Source organism: Engraulis encrasicolus, chromosome 1 (assembly GCF_034702125.1).
Source record: "Engraulis encrasicolus isolate BLACKSEA-1 chromosome 1, IST_EnEncr_1.0, whole genome shotgun sequence".
NCBI classification, from domain to species: domain Eukaryota; kingdom Metazoa; phylum Chordata; class Actinopteri; order Clupeiformes; family Engraulidae; genus Engraulis; species Engraulis encrasicolus.
In genome coordinates, this window is record NC_085857.1 from 48,952,256 (window position 1) to 48,968,613 (window position 16,358).

The 16,358-nt window shown below is 41.4% G+C and overlaps 1 protein-coding gene across 1 annotated transcript in view; it reads left to right on the forward strand.

The window, feature by feature from the left end:
* The window catches only part of LOC134438720 (5-hydroxytryptamine receptor 3A-like), a 31,130-nt gene extending 25,734 nt beyond the window's left edge, over window positions 1-5,396 (forward strand). The window contains exons 5-6 of the mRNA XM_063188393.1: window positions 4,663-4,824; window positions 5,100-5,396. Of these exons, the coding sequence (XP_063044463.1) occupies window positions 4,663-4,824; window positions 5,100-5,350 (413 nt within the window). The 3' untranslated portion in view covers window positions 5,351-5,396. The remainder of the gene's footprint in view (window positions 1-4,662; window positions 4,825-5,099) is intronic.
* The last annotated feature ends 10,962 nt before the right edge of the window (window positions 5,397-16,358 follow it).

A 16,358-nucleotide genomic window follows, 5' to 3' on the forward strand; every position in this document is an offset into this window, starting at 1 on the left:
TCAATGTCCCTACATGTTTATGCCCACGTGAGGCAAGTCACTGCTACCTTAGTAGGCATGCGCACGCAGCGCCGATCAGAGTTAATCTGTCAATGCTCCCCGTGAGAGCGCCTGTCTGCCTTGTTCGTTATTTTCCCCTGTGTTGTACGTCAAATTCCCTAAATGTTTTACTGCCCACGTGAGGCCAGTCACTGCTACCTTGGTGGGCACGCGCACTCTGCGCCAGTGTTCATTTCGTCAGCTTTTTTTGATTTAGTCTTAGTCTTAGTCACAATGACGAAAATCAATTTTAGTCTTAGTCATATTTTAGTCATTGCCTTCCCAATTTAGTCTTAGTCTTAGTCAAAATGACGAAAATCAATTTTAGTCATAGTCAAATTTTAGTCATTTTAGTCAACATTTCAGTCAAAATTTTTAGTCAAAATTTCAATTTTTAGTCATTTTAGTCAACATTGTGTAAAATAAATAACCTACAATGGCTATTGTTATTTCACAAAGTATTACTAATATTGCCTATTGCAGCAAATATTCACCTTGTTACTTGGTCATTTTCCACCTAAACCCAAATCAGTAATTTCAACATCATAGAGCAAAAGAGCATCACACACACACACACACACACACACACATCCAGGTGCAGGCTGCGCTCTCTCTCTCTCTCTCTCTCTCTCTCTCTCTCTCTCTCTCTCTCTCTCTCTCTCTCTCTCTCTCTCTCTCTCTCTCTCTCTCTCTCTCTCTCTCTCTCTCTCTCTCTCTCTCTCTCTCTCTCTCTCTCTCTCTCCCTCTCTCTCTCTCTCTCGTGCATTAGAAGCTGCTGCATATTATATTTCATTTTGAGTTTGATCACGGAGGAAGCTACATGCTCTTCTTCACCTGACCGCGGGACTTAAAGCCTGCAGATTGCCGGCAGTGGGAAGACCAGACATCCCAAGTCTGCATGAAGTTCAAGAAGTCTCCCTGATAGTGGCTTCCCGATGACCACGAGTCAGATAAAATACTGCTGATGTTAGACTATGCAAGTTAGCGGTTTTTGTTTTCAATTGGCAATGCGAGCAGAGAACGATAATGACTCGTGCGGCATGTGTGGAATAGGCTTAAATAGATTGCGCGAGCCCACTTCGTATGCCCTGCAAAAGTCCCAGGAAAAATAGTTAGGCAGGGGTATGCAGACTGGACGATAGAAAGGACACGCACATAAAAATATTTAAACACAAATGCTGTTTTGTTTGTCGGGGGTGTCGAGGCTCGATAAGCATGACCTGGAAAGAGTTTTTGGAACTTAGGAAGACGCTGAAGACGCACGGAAATGCTGTCGACTTCCTTGGGTCTTTTAGCGTTGCTCTCGACGAGAACAAGTTTCAAATCTCAACAGTTTAAAACTCCTTAGTTATCGCCCATCCATTGATTCTGTTCAAAACTAGACTACAGTAGCCGTGTCTCTGTTACTTTAGACAGGCCAACTTTCCCCCTGCTGGCGCGCGCTCCCACGGTAACTGATTTAAATAAATTCACAAATCCGACCTTCATGATTTGCTTGCTGCCTACTCATAGGCTATGGTTAAACAACAAATATAGCAAACATTACAAAAAAAGAACAGACAACGAACGCCGGGCTAAGACAGCCTAAGTGAAAAGGAGAATAGTGGAAGCTCGAGGAGGTTTAGAATGACAGTATCAGAGGAGGATTGGCGCGACTGTCATTACCTACTGCAGAAACACATGTCTTCGTCATGGATAAGAGGGTTGTTGAACATGTTTCAAAATGAACACTTCTCTCAACGTCGGCTATTTTTTCTCTTTCTCTGGGAATGTTTTAGGACCTAAACTAAACTTAAATGGACTCACTGAACTACTAGGCTACAGAACTACTGACTGAGCCGCGCCATGCATTGGCTGCCAGCAGATACAAGCGAGGCAACACAGCGTGAGCGCGCAATCACCTATGAAGTTCAAGACACTTAGGCCTATATTACAATTACAAATTAATTATAAATAATTATATATTTTTAATGTCCATTCGTCCATGGCTTGTAAATTTCGTCTCGTCTTAGTCTCCTTGACGAAAATATTTTTTTTATTTTCGTCATATTTTGATTTGCTTGAGGCAATTTTTAGTGCGTCATCGTCTCGTCATCGTCAAGGGAAAAAGGGGCGTTGACGAAATATTTTCGTCATCGTCGTGGTTGACGAAATTAACACTGCTCTGCGCCGACTAGAATTTCTCTGCACAGCTCTCGTGAGAGCGCCCCTCTGCTCTGTCAGCCGTTTCCTGTTCTGTAAACCTGTGTCCTGTCTTTTCCTGCCCCCGTGCGGTGCATTCGAGTAATCGCTCCTCATAACGGAGCCCGAGACTCTGCACTCTGTTTCAGCGCTCTACGAGAGTGCCACGTATTGCCTGCACTCCGCTAAACTCTGTCTGTCTGCTGCTGTCCGCCTGTCTGCCTTGTTCGTTATTTTCTTTCTGCTCTACAGGTCGGTCTATCTATTTCTCTGCCCCTGAGGGGCTCAATCACTGCTTCTTAGTAGACACGCGCACGCTGCGCCGATTAGAGTCTCTCCCTGCCCCCGTGTGGCGCATTCGTGTAAATGCTCCTTATAACGGAGCCCGCGCCTTGCTGGTGCGTTACTAGCTCAAGCTCATGCGGCCCAGCTGTAGCATTATATGCCACAATCGGGTGCTTCTTTACAATTCACAAGCACTCAAAGCGGTACCTACTAGTTATGGCCGAAAGTACTCTATTTCACGTTTTCGAAATGTGGCCATGCAAATTCTTATCGAATAGCCTGCTATAGGTTATTACAAGTGTGCCACTCTCCGTGAGGGCCCTTGCTTCGTGTTTACATGTACTGCCCTCCGTGAGGGCGCCCTGTATAAGTGCATAAGTGCCCTGCATAAGTGCCCTGCATAAGTGCCCAAGCTGCAACCACTGGTGGTGGTGTAGGGGATTTCCATGCCCACTTCTTCATGTGGCCGCAGGGGCCTGCCTGTTCCTGCCCATGGTTTTTGCAGTGTTTCATGTTTGTCTCATTTCTTTGTCCTCCTCAAATGCTCTAGGTGGGTTCCAGTCGTCGCCTACGGTGGGTCACGCGTCTCCTCTTGTCCTTGTTCTCTCTTTGGGGGTAAGTTGTGTTATTTTCTCATGATTTCAATCGTCATCGGCAGTATTACAATCCGGCATGCCCTCCTTAGTTTTGGGGGTTAAAAGTCCAGTTCCTGCTGCACGGCTACGGCAGGCTCTACTGGATCCGCCAGCGCAAGACCCGGGCTGATGATTGGACCTACGCCAAATACTGTCTACTTATGCCAATTCTATTGTCAACTATGTTAACAACATTAAATTGTTAAATACGAATTTATCTCTCTGAGTCTTAATGGCAGAAATACAGTTACTGATATGTGATCGTATGTGATTTAATCGGGTGGACATTCATCATTACTTGAAGTAAACAGTGGCCATGCATGCAAGGTTGGGGGAACATCAGTAGCACGTCTAGGGAACCAGACATGACCAGACCTATAATGTAACCAACAAAGTTATGGGAACCATATGGGAACAGTGAGGGAACAAACATGAAAAGCAATAAAGGCACGTTGAGAGCACAGTGAGGGAATGAAATGGGAACCACACATATCCTGTTCTGGGAACGGAAATTAAACTTTCTTGCCAACCCAATGAGAACCGAAACAGAACCAAAAATGACGTATCCGAAACGTATCCAGAACCGAACCGGAACCAATGGCTGCTTGGTTTTTACTGTAACCAAAGGGAACGTTTTTAGGTGGTAGATCTTGGTTTGGTTACAAACCTAACCTGTAGAGAACCAAAAGGCAAATGTTCTCTTTACGTTCTCTGTTACTAGGGTTGTACCAGCAGTAGAATCTCTCGAGCGTTGCAAATGCAGTGCACGCTACCTCATTTCAGAAGTGCTTTACCTGACCCTACCGCTTCCAGGTCACTTAAGTTCACTCAAGGTCACATGACGTACACGGCTCAAGAAATACAACAAAAAGATACATTGAACAAAACCAACCCAAGAACAAAAATATAGGCTAATCATTTTCACCCCCACAACAAAATAAGAATACAAAAAAAAGGAAAACAAACTTTATCATAATTGTTATTCGGTGGGGGAATCACATGCTCCCATACAGAGGCCTATCAACGCCAGTTACAGGCCCTACCGTGGCTTAATGGTAGGGCACTCGTCTACTATGTGGCCGATCCAAGTTCGAATCCAGCCCGGGTCCATTGCTGACCCTTCCCCTTCTCTCTCCCTAACATTTCCTGTCACTCTCTCATACTGTCCTGTAAATAATACATTCTAAAAGACCCAAAAAAATTCTTAAAAAAAAAAAAAGATTTTAATGGTAGGTGTATTCTTCCAGTACCACTATCACTTCACAATTCTTCACTACAAAAATGCCCCTGACAAACGTGTGTGTGTGTGTGTGTGTGTGTGTGTGTGTGTGTGTCTGTCTGTCTGTGTGTGTGTCTGTCTGTCTGTGTGCGTGTCTGTGTGTGTGTGTGTGTGTGTGTGTGTGTGTGTGTGTGTGTGTGTGTGTGTGTGTGTGTGTGTCTGTGTGTGTGTGTATGTGTGTGTGTGTGTCTGTGTCTGTGTGTGTTTCTGTGTGTGTATGTGTGTGTCACACATCACATCTAGAGGTCTATCTGTTCGGCTCTCTGGGCCTACTGGCCTTCAGTGCCATGGAAACAGCCGTGGTGTTCCAGATAGCCAATGGGAGGGCTGCGTGGTTCAGTCAGAACATCTGCCCCAGCCTATCACAGCACAGGGGGCGGGACCATTGGGGAACTTTGCTGACAGGTTAAACTTCATCTCCTTTTTCAAGTTTGAAATAATGTGTTTTCGAGAATGCAGTGGTCAAAAATGTGAAAGTAGCATGTCATTTGCAATATGCTCAAATTACATTTATCTGAAAACTTGTAGTTATCATAATAATAATGAGAACAGTATTCAACATTTAGCATAGCAGAAATTATCTTTCTCTTGCGTAATGTTCAACAGTATAGTTTTTATATAACTTTATTTTAATCTTTATTCATATTTATTTTGTCATAATTTGTTTTATCTCTACGTAGACCAAGACACACATCAAACAGCAGATGGCGACGTGGAGCCTTATTGCTCGGACGTTACAGAGCATCTGCTAACTGACTTGACACGTATCCGATATGACCTGCGCTCCATCCGACAGGAGCAGGCCCTATTGGACTCATGCAGAGAGCTGGGATGCAGCATTGACCGTGCCTACCTTTACCTGCACTGCCTTCTACTGATGGTAGGGGGTGCTGTTCTGCTGGCAGAGTGGAACAAGCACAATCATGCATAAGAAAACAAACACAAGCACGCATGAAGTCACGCAAGCAGGCATGCACACACGCACACCCACACACGCACGCACGCACACACACACACACACGCGCACACACGCACACGCACACACACACACACACACACACACACACACACACACACACACACACACACACACACACACTGCCAACTTGATGAACAGGGAACTGTGCTGTGCTGTACCTGTGCCTGCTCTGGATTTGCATTAGATATGATTACACCTTGGATGAGATTAAATTAATCTTTGATCAGTAATAATAGGCTACATAAAATGTAGCATTATCGTTCTTGTTGGATGGTTGTCATTGATCTTATTGTTGTCATTGTTATTATTGTTGCTATTGGGTCATTTCACGTGAAATCAGACACTTTGGGACCCGACCGACCCGGATTTCAATCATACTTGGTGTGCCTTTTTAGTAGCAAGGTAGCACCCCAGAACTGCATTGGTTTGAATCTGACACTAATATTAAGGGAGAAACAGACTAGGAAAGGTTCACATGTGAGGGTAGGACACTTTACATTCAGCCTTGAATATATCAGTCAGTGTTAGTCACAAAAAGATGCCTGTGGTGTTATTTGAAAGCTCTTTTCTGGCTCTACATATTACACAATCAGCTTGGAATACAACAACTCTCAGAATATGAATTATGATACATTGAAAAATTAAAAATTGAATATCTAAAAAAACTATATTTTAAAATGGCCAGTTCCTTGTCCAAACGTAGCCGGCAATGTCATTAGCAACACCTCAAATGCTGGTGTTCGGTTCTTTATTCATTTCAGAGAGAATTTGACTCACAAATATGGCATCATACAGACCACTTACTAATAATATGGTAATACCATAGTAGCATCACATGACAAAACAAAAACAAAACAAAAATGGTCAGTTTCCATGGTCCCAGGTTTCAGAAACTAAGGCAGATGTCCATTTATACACACCAAATGATGATATGTGAATGTTTGAACATTCCTTCTCTGTGTACCTGTGTCATCTTCCCTTTACCGTACTTTAAAGAGATAATCAATGGCTACACTCTCATTTTGTACTCTACCAGTGCATTTGAAGCAGCAGCTGTGTCTTTTGTAGATAATGTATAAGTACGTCCCGTTGCAGTTACAGGTTCCACTACCAGAAGCACATCCTGATGATCCATGACAAGTCTATCTGGTCTGAAGGGAAAAGTGAAGGATGGAGATGGTCCATGAGGATGCAGGAAGTTCAGTTTCACCTCTCCAGTGCTCGGCATACATTCCTCAACACATGCTAGCCACCAGTTGCCATCATATACAGCTACAACATACCCTTTGATGCTTGAAAATGTAACACATTCCTTTACTGAGCTCACTCTTTCAACTCTGCCTTCTCTGAATGCTGAAAATGGCCTAACTTCCACTGTGTCCATTGACAATGGGCAGAAGCTGTGTAGTTTTTGAATACCTGGAATAGTTCTTGCAGATTCCAACCTTTTCAACAGGTTCTCAGCTTCATGATGGTACATCTCTGTTGTGGCAAACTGGCAATGGATGTTCTTGAGAGAGATGCACCATCATGAAGCTGAGAACCTGCTGAAGAGGATTGAATCTGCAAGAACTGCAAGAAAGCGTCTGATTTCACGTGAAATGACCCTATTGTTGCTACTAAGTACACAGTAAATTTGCCAGTGTTAATTTTGCAGTGTTAAGGCTTATTAACACTATTGGAGTAATTCCAACACCAAATGGAGTGAGATGCTCTCCAGTGTCAGTGACAAATGAAGTTGTTAAATTGTGTGGAGTTAGAAGTACTCCAGAGAGCCCCCGCCTCCTCGAGGTGATGGAGTTTGTCTGCGCCATTGTATGCCCTAGTAACAGAGAACGTAAAGAAAACGTTTGACTTTTGTTTCTCTAAAGGTTGGGGTTATTACTAAACCAAAATCTACCACTTACAAACGTTCCCTTTGGTTACAGTAAAAACCAAGTAGCCATTGGTTCCGGTTCGGTTCTGGATACGTTTTGGATACGTCATTTTTGGTTCTGTTTCGGTTCTCACTGGGTTGCCAGGAAAGTTTAATTTAAGTTCCCAGAACGATATATGTATGGTTCCCATTCCATTCCCTCGCCGTTCTCTCACCGTAACTTTATTGCTTTTCATGTTTGTTCCCTCATCGTTCTCATATGGTTCCCATAACCTTGATGGTTACATTATAGGTCTGGTCACGTCTGGTTCCCTAGACGTGCTCCTGATGTTCCCCCAACTTTGTTTATACTGTGTTGTTCGGAGCATAAGCAACGATGACTGTCCACCCGATTAAATCATATACGTCTACATATTAGTAACAGTATTTCCTCCAGATTTAATCATGTACACAATCTTTTTTTTTATTTTTTATTCCATTTCATTCATTTAACTCAACTTGGTTGGGTTGATCTAGGGTTTGGCTGTGCACACAACATCACACAAAAGATGTGTTGAGTGAAAGAAATAACTTGAGAACTTGTTACACCTTTGCCGGGAACAAGCAGGCCCCTCACAACCAATCTGTCCATCAGCGCCTGGCCAAACCTAATTACTTAGGGCTGGTATATCATGACTCAATTGCTTGCACCTGAAAAACTCCTAATCAATCTGGTCACATGGTACTCTTGAGCCTGTATATAAACCTGGACTGTCACAGTGCTTTAAATATTTGCCTGCCTGCCTGCTGGCTGGTCAGCATGGCACAGCATAGCGCTTTTTTACCTGCTTTGCAAGCAAGCTAAAGGCGCTTTTGGCTTATGGCATTTGTTAGCTACATCTTGTGCCTTGCTTTGTGAGCTAGTCAGTAACAGCACATGTTACATTGTTTGCTCCATTGTGCACTTGATGTTTGCAAGCAAGCTAAAGGCGCTTTTGGCTTATGGCATTTGTTAGCTACATCTTGTGCCTTGCTTTGTGAGCTAGTCAGTAACAGCACATGTTACATTGCTTGCTCCATTGTGCACTTGATGTAGATGGTATGGTTATATTTTAAACTTCATTAAGGAAAATATTTGGTATTAATCCCCACTAGATTGTGTTCATACATGCTCAGCTGATATTTCTCTCACATTGTGGTGCAGTACAGCATAGACTGATATATAAAATAGGCCTATAGACATTTTACATGTTTTCAGCAACTTTAAACATTTTCTTAAGAGAGCAGTGTGGCAAACTGATGCCAGGCGCAGGGTGTTTCAGTCATGGTGGAGGATGGGAGGTGCTTAATGACCATGATCAGGGTACCTCAACTATGGTGAGAGATAGTGGGGCAGGACCAAAACACATTCACAATAATAAACAAGGTTGGGGGAACATCAGGAGCATGTCTAAGGAACCAAATATGCAACCAACAAGGTTAAGGGAACCATATGGGAATGGCAAGGGAACAAACATGACATGAACAGGAATAAAGTGACGGTGAGAGAACATGACTCTCTGGGGATGTACCCAGAACTAAACTGGAACCAAGGGCTTGTGTTCCAGGAACCTTCTTAGAAGTAAAAATTGTTAGTAGGGTGCTCCCCGAAACTGCTTTACTCTTTATAGTGTTAGCTTAACACTATAAATCTAACACCAGTGTTTAACACTGATCTGGAGCAGGACCATATAGACACTTGAACAGTGTTAATTTTAACTCTTTAAGTGTTATTTTAACACTATACAATTTACTGTGTAGCAGTTTTCCATGGGCAGTGCTTTCCACTGTTCCACTGTGTGTGAGTATGCTGTCTTGAATAAAATATCATGACGTCAACAATTTGTCATGTCATGGAGTGAAATACTTATTGTGTAATCAGGAGTGAGTTACTATTGTTCCATCTTCAGTAGTTATGGTGGTATCAGTGACATACAGTATAGAGTAGTGTTGTTTTTACTATAGAGATACATTCATATAAATAGATAAAAACATCAACATCAAAATCAACTCACAAAGAGAGAGAGAGAGAGAGAGACAGAGACAGAGACAGAGACAGAGAGACAGAAAGCCTCCATGAGAGAGTGTGTGTGCATGTGAGTGTTTATGTGTTTTTCAGGAAAATAGCCCTGTTTACTTCCCTGTCTGTGGTTTTCAGTAGATATAACCCCTGTTGACAAAAGGTGCACTGCCAGCTGTGTCAACACATCATGGTCGTTAAACAGGCATTTGAGCGCTCTGTTCATTTCTGGCTTAGTCTTTTTGGAGTCTGATTTCATTTGTCTACAGTCCTATTGTGATTGTCCAAAGGGTGCCTTGAAGTTAGTGCTTCTTCAGTATGTGTTTGTTTTTGGATGATCTAGACCAGGGCTGTCAAACTCATTTCGGTTCAGGGGCCACATACAGTCAATTTCATATCGAGCAAAATCACAATTTTCGGCTTCATTTTAGAATCACATTGCTAGTCAATGACCTTGAGGTGGATGATTAGCGATCAAAAAAGGCAAATTCGTTCTAAAGTATTGAAAACCTGAAGACAACACCTGCAACACCTTTGTAATGGGCTAGATAATAACTTCTGGCAGGCCGTATCCAGCCCTCGGCCTTATGTTTGACACTACTGAACGAACCAGGAATGTACAGCATGACTATTGCTGTTCACTGTAAAATACCACCACTCTCTCAGGCAAATCTAAGTTCTGTTATTGTCCTCATACAATCATATAGTCATTGTTTTTTGTTTACAGGTAAATGCCACTGTAAATGCCAAGGTAAATGCCACGTTAAATGCCAATGTTCTCTCAGACCACTTTGGGTTCCTAAATTACTGAACTGAAAAACACCAACAGTTTGACATGAAACAGCTTTAAGGTCCATCTAAACTTCCTATATTGTCTGGTAATGTTTTTTACCATACAGATTAGAGAAGCATTACATTAATAACAATATATTGCACTACAGTGAATTTCCCTTGGGCCATACAATGTACAACACACTGCCAATATGCCGCTTCCGAATGCTGCATCTATGAAAACCCGTGTTTTCTTTTCGCTTCTTCACGGTAAAGTTAACCCTGTGAAACCTGAACCATGAAAGCAATGAGAGAAAATTCTAATTTTTTGGAATTTGCTTCAATATTGGTCCCTTATAAGAAATGTAAAAAAAAAATTCTAAATTTTGTTAAGGTCGCTGAGATATTTAATGCATCATATATGATGCATCAGGCTTTTAATGAATGAAAATTCCAATTTCATGACCATTGAAAAATGACTTTTAATGCATTTACAACTTTTTTTAATTTAAAAAAGTTGTCAGACAATTTAATTTGAGGATTATCTTTAAATATTTAGTGAGATCCTGCCATTTTTTAAGCCTATCCTTGTTTTAGCAGGACCATATTTTACATTTCCCACAGCCTGGTTGGGTAATTTTTAAAAATCTATGTAAAAACATAGCTGATCGAATGCTCAACAACCTATTTATGAGTGTAATATAGATCATTATTCATTTTTGATGTGTAATTTGAATATATGGGTCCATTACTACAATTGGACCATTTCTCCATTCACTTCAATGCATTTTTTACGAGATCATAATTTCAACATTTTGCATTACATTTTCAAAATTGCAAGTAAAACCTGTTTCTTAAGGCAATATCTTTGTCTTGAAGTAAAACAACTTGTGTGTTTTGTTAAACGATCGTCGTGGTGTGCTTTGTAAGTTTCCCTATGGAGCAAATGCATTGATGGCTGACTTCCTGCCACCGCCGGATGGTGCTTATATGTCTCATCAGTTTTAGCACGATCTCTCTGCAACACGGTGTAAAAATATAAACTCTTCCTTGCTTAATTGCACAAAGCAAGTGTTCAAATTAAAGGATGTAGAGTTATATTTCGGAAATTTGTACACAAACCTTATGCAATTTGACGAAATCTCAGCGTTGGTCAGGGAAACCGCTTCTACCCCATTTTCCTGTTTTTCGCCGAGCTGTGGTCAACTTGTTGTCGCCCGCTGCTCTCTTGTGGCGGTTTCCGCGTACTGCAGGACGTTTGGAAATGACACGCAGGATGTTTTTCAGATCGATTTTTTTTTGTGTCAGCGTGGAGAGGGCTTTGAATTTGATGAGACATATATGATGCATCCGGCGCGATAGGGTTAAGCAAATGTAACCCACTTACAAGAAATTGAATCTCACTCTGTGTATTTGCAAATGAAATCATAACTCTCTAATCCAACTCGATTGGACTGTGCTGTACTGTTAGGCGAGTACATTTAAGGTTTAACCCCCCAAAAAATGATACAAATGTTTTTTTATGGATTCTATTACTATTGGACCAGCTAAATGACATACTAAAAATCTTGTAAAATCTGACTTTGGGAAAAGAGTTATTTTCAACATGGCTGCCATCCCTACTAACAATTTTTAGTTCTACGAAGGTTCCTGGAACACAAGCCCTTGGTTCCAGTTTAGTTCTGGGTACGTCCCCAGAGAGTCATGTTTGGTTATTTTTCCGTTCTCACTTGGTTGGCAGGAAAGTTTAATTTTCGTTCCTAGAATGTTATATGTGTAGTTCCCATTCCGTTCCCTTATTGTTCTCTCACCGTCACTTTATTCCTGTTCATGTCATGTTTGTTCCCTTGCCGTTCCCATACGGTTCCCTTAACCTTGTTGGTTGCATATTTGGTTCCTTAGACATGCTCCTGATGTTCCCCCAACCTTGTTTATTATTGTGAATGTGTTTTGGTCCTGCCCCACTATCTCTCACCATATTTGAGGTACCCTGATCATGGTACTTAAGCACCTCCCATCCTCCACCATGACTGAAACACCCTGCGCCTGGCATCAGTTTGCCACACTGCTCTCTTAAAATAATGTGTAAAGTTGCTGAAAACATGTATATGTCCATATTTCATATATCAATTTATGCTGTACTGTACCACAATGTGAGAGAAATATCAGCTGAGCATGTATGAACACAATCTAGTGGGGATTAATACCAAATGTTTTCCTTAATGAAGTTAAAAGACAACCATACCATCTACATCAAGTGCACAATGGAGCAAGCAATGTAACATGTGCTGTTACTGACTAGCTCACAAAGCAAGGCACAAGATGTAGCTAACAAATGCCATAAGCCAAAAGCGCTGTTAGCTTGCTTGCAAAGCAGGTAAACAAGCGCTATGATGTGCCATGCTGACCAGCCAGCAGGCAGGCAGGCAGGCAAATGACTCAAGCACTCTGACAGTCCAGGTTTATATACAGGCTCAAGAGTACCATGTGACCAGATTGATTAGGAGTTTTTCAGGTGCAAGCAATTGAATCATGAGATACCAGCCCTAAGTAATTAGGTTTGACCAGGCATTGATGGACAGATTGGTTGTGAGGGGCCTGCTTGTTACCGGCAAAGGTGTAACAAGTTCTCAAGTTATTTCTTTCACTCACCACATCTTTTGTGTGATGTTGAGTGCACAGCCAAACCTTAGATCAACCCAACCAAGTTGAGTTAAATGAATGAAATGGAATTGAAAAAAAATATATAGATTGTGTACATGATTAAATCTGGAGGAAATACTGTTACTAATATGTAGACGCATATGATTTAATCTGCCGGACAGTCATCATTGCTTATGCTCTGAACAACACAGTATAAACAAAGTTGGGGGAACATCAGGAGCACGTCTAGGGAACCAGACGTGACCAGACCTATAATGTAACCATCAAGGTTATGGGAACCATATGGGAACGATGAGGGAACAAACATGAAAAGCAATTAAGGTACGGTGAGAGAACGGCGAGGGAATGGAATGGGAACCACACATATATCGTTCTGGGAACTTAAATTAAACTTTCCTGGCAACCCAGTGAGAACCGAAACAGAACCAAAAATGACGTATCCGAAACGTATCCAGAACCGAACCGGAACCAATGGCTGCTTGGTTTTTACTGTAACCAAAGGGAACGTTTCTAAGTGGTAGATTTTGGTTTGGTAATAACCCCAACCTTTAGAGAACCAAAAGTCAAACGTTCTCTTTACGTTCTGTGTTACTAGGGATAGGCTTATTATATGGGTCGAGAGACACTCCAGGTGAATAGGCCAAAAAATGTAGCTTGCCGATATCGCCATGAAACTTAATCCGGTGATTACTCAAATATTTGTGAGAAAAAAATGTATTGCAAGTTTTCTGAAATGTTATGTTTTAATATGGTAATTGGACTATATCTAATTAAATATGCATTCAATTTCAAAATGCAAAAACTCCAAATCTGGAAAAGCCAAGCTCAAAATGACTCTTTTATTTTGTTTCTAGTAAGTCAGAAGATATCTTCAGAAGAGATTATGGACATCTCTTTTTGTTTTGTAGTAAATCTGAACATCTTTGTGCAGACACACCAGCTAGCATTTTTTTTTCAAAACATGATTATTTAACATCTCTCTTAGGTGTAAATAATTGAGTTTTATGTTTCTCAAGTTCTTCCAGACATTCTTTGAGTTTGATGCTATCATTCTTAGCGTGTATCAAGGGCAAGGTCAGCTGTCCTCAAATCATAGCCTCTCCACAGAGGTGTTCTAAGGGCTGGTGCTGGAACTCCTATTTGCCATGTACACATCACTGTGCCATGTTATCTGTTGTTACAGCTTCTCATACTACTGTTACACCGGTGAAGCACAGTTATATCTGTACTTTGTGCCAGATGACTCCACGGTCTACACACACATTTCCGCTTGCTTAACTATCCACAAGTATGAAGGGATGCCACCTTCAGTTGAGCCTCGCTCAAACTGCACTACTGGTGATCCCAGACAAAGATTTAGGTTGCCATGATATCGAACTCAATATGGATTCTGCCACTGTTGCCTCAAATAAGGCCACAAGAAATCTGTCATTGTTGATGACCATCTATCATTCTCTGACCACATAGCCTCAGTTTCCCAGTCATGTCGCTTCTCACTGTTAAATATACATAAAATCAGACTGTATCTGACCTGAATGACTCAACTTCTGATATTGTCCATCTGACCTGAACTACTGCAACTCATTCCTGACTGGTCTTCCAACTTGTGCAATAGGCCCTTTGCAAATGTCACTGCATGCCACTCCTCTTTTTCATGCCCTAATTGAATACAAGGCCCTGACCCTTGGATATAAAGCTACAGCAGGCCCTACTCTGGTACCTGAAAACTATGCTAAAGCCCTATGTTCCTTTCAGGACATTGTCTGTCTCCAGTAATTAACGTTTCACCTTGCCCTCTACTTACACATGTAGTGGCTCCTGTCTATTCAGTTCAGCTGCTGAAAGACCCAAAACACCCAGTGACGCCATGATTCATCACTGATGATGTGCCCTGACAAACAGCACATGGATATTACCATAGCAGTAGTGTCTTTATCCACCCTAACAGCACTCCAACCAAACAGATCCTGAAAACATGTTAATTCATGCCAATGTAATTATCATGTAATAACCTTTATTTGAAAAAACTTTTATCTTGAAAATTTCCTAGATTTTTAGTATGTTAGTAAGGACAGCTGGATGTATTGAAATCAGTTGAAAAACCTTTTGTATCAATTTTTTTGGGGTTTGGTGTATTTTGGCCATAGATGTACTCGACTATGTACTGTGTGTTATGTTGAAATATCTTCCAGTCTTTAGCCTAAACTATTTTTCTTAATGTCAGATATTTCAAATGTTTCAATTGATGCGTGTATTATTTTATCACTTTAGTACAACTTATTACTCATTATTTGTTACACTGTTATTGGTCATGTCACTTTATTGTCTGTGTTTTGAATGTCAGTCCTGTGTATGTCTATGTCTGGCATAGGAAAGAGAAAATAACTAACTGACTTGACATGAACAGATGCTATTCTTCGAAATGACTTACAAATGAGGTCATATAATATGTGTGGTATAGGGATGGATCATTTTTTTTTTTAATCGATTTTGGAAAATTCACAAAATTGATTCACAAGACACAAGATCGATTTATGTGGTTGTGGTTATTTTAGTTCTTTTTGTTTAATTTGGGTCTATGGAAATGCCCAGTTGGTATTAGTCAATTAGGCCTAGGCCTTCTAATTAAAAAATATCAATCTGATGAAGGAGAATTCCGGCTAATTCATATCACATCTTGTGTAGACCAAGGGAAGTAGGTCAAAGGGCAAACCGCGAGAAATTTTCATGCGTGCTGCGCAAAGTTGTTCAATTGTGCCGTTTTCCATTGAACGTGGCCAAGCGGGCACGCTTTTTCTTTCTTTTTTGAAGCCCATAGCGTCCATTAAAATGTTTTTGAGTGGTTTGGCCATGAGCTCTGTACCAAGGCAAGTCCATCCAGTGGTTAACCATTCCTAGCTAGCACAGACATGATACCTTTTGAGTTATCAGAAACGGCGCACCCACCTCTCTCAGCTTCCATCTTCCAAAGGCGTCCGCAAAAATGATCGCCGAAGTGATACAGCATATAGTACCGGTAATCCATTTTATTTTTGTCCAAGACAACCCTCAGGAACCCAAAAAACACACGTCCATGTGTGTTATTGTTTTCTAACAGTCAGCTGACTCACTCAACTCACTGCATAGTGGCCATTTTAATCCTTTTGTATTTGTGACTGACCTCCAAGCTGATGCTAACTAGAGAATGATATTGTGTTAAATCTTGTGTTTTCACTCGTAAAAAAAACTTTTTTTCCATCCATAAGAGCAGTCACAACAGGGGACACCATAAATGAACCTAAGCATTGTGTGATAGAAACATTGCAATATGTAGACATATTAAGAGGTTAATAGTCACCTTAAACTTCCACACCACTCTCCAATAACTGGGTAGGTATAACTGGTTAGGAGCCTGTCTTTAAGACCCTTGTAGTTGGCCTTGCAGCCAGGCGCGGTCTTTGCATTGAGCCGTTGCTAGGCAACCGCCTTGGGCCCCGCCAGCTCCGACCAGCTGTAGGGGCCCCCTCGGACCCCCTCTGCAAATTTCACATAAGCCTATAGCTGGTAATTGGGGCCCTTGGACATTAATTCACAGATAAATGGTGATTTTCATAAATCATAAATGAATTGTG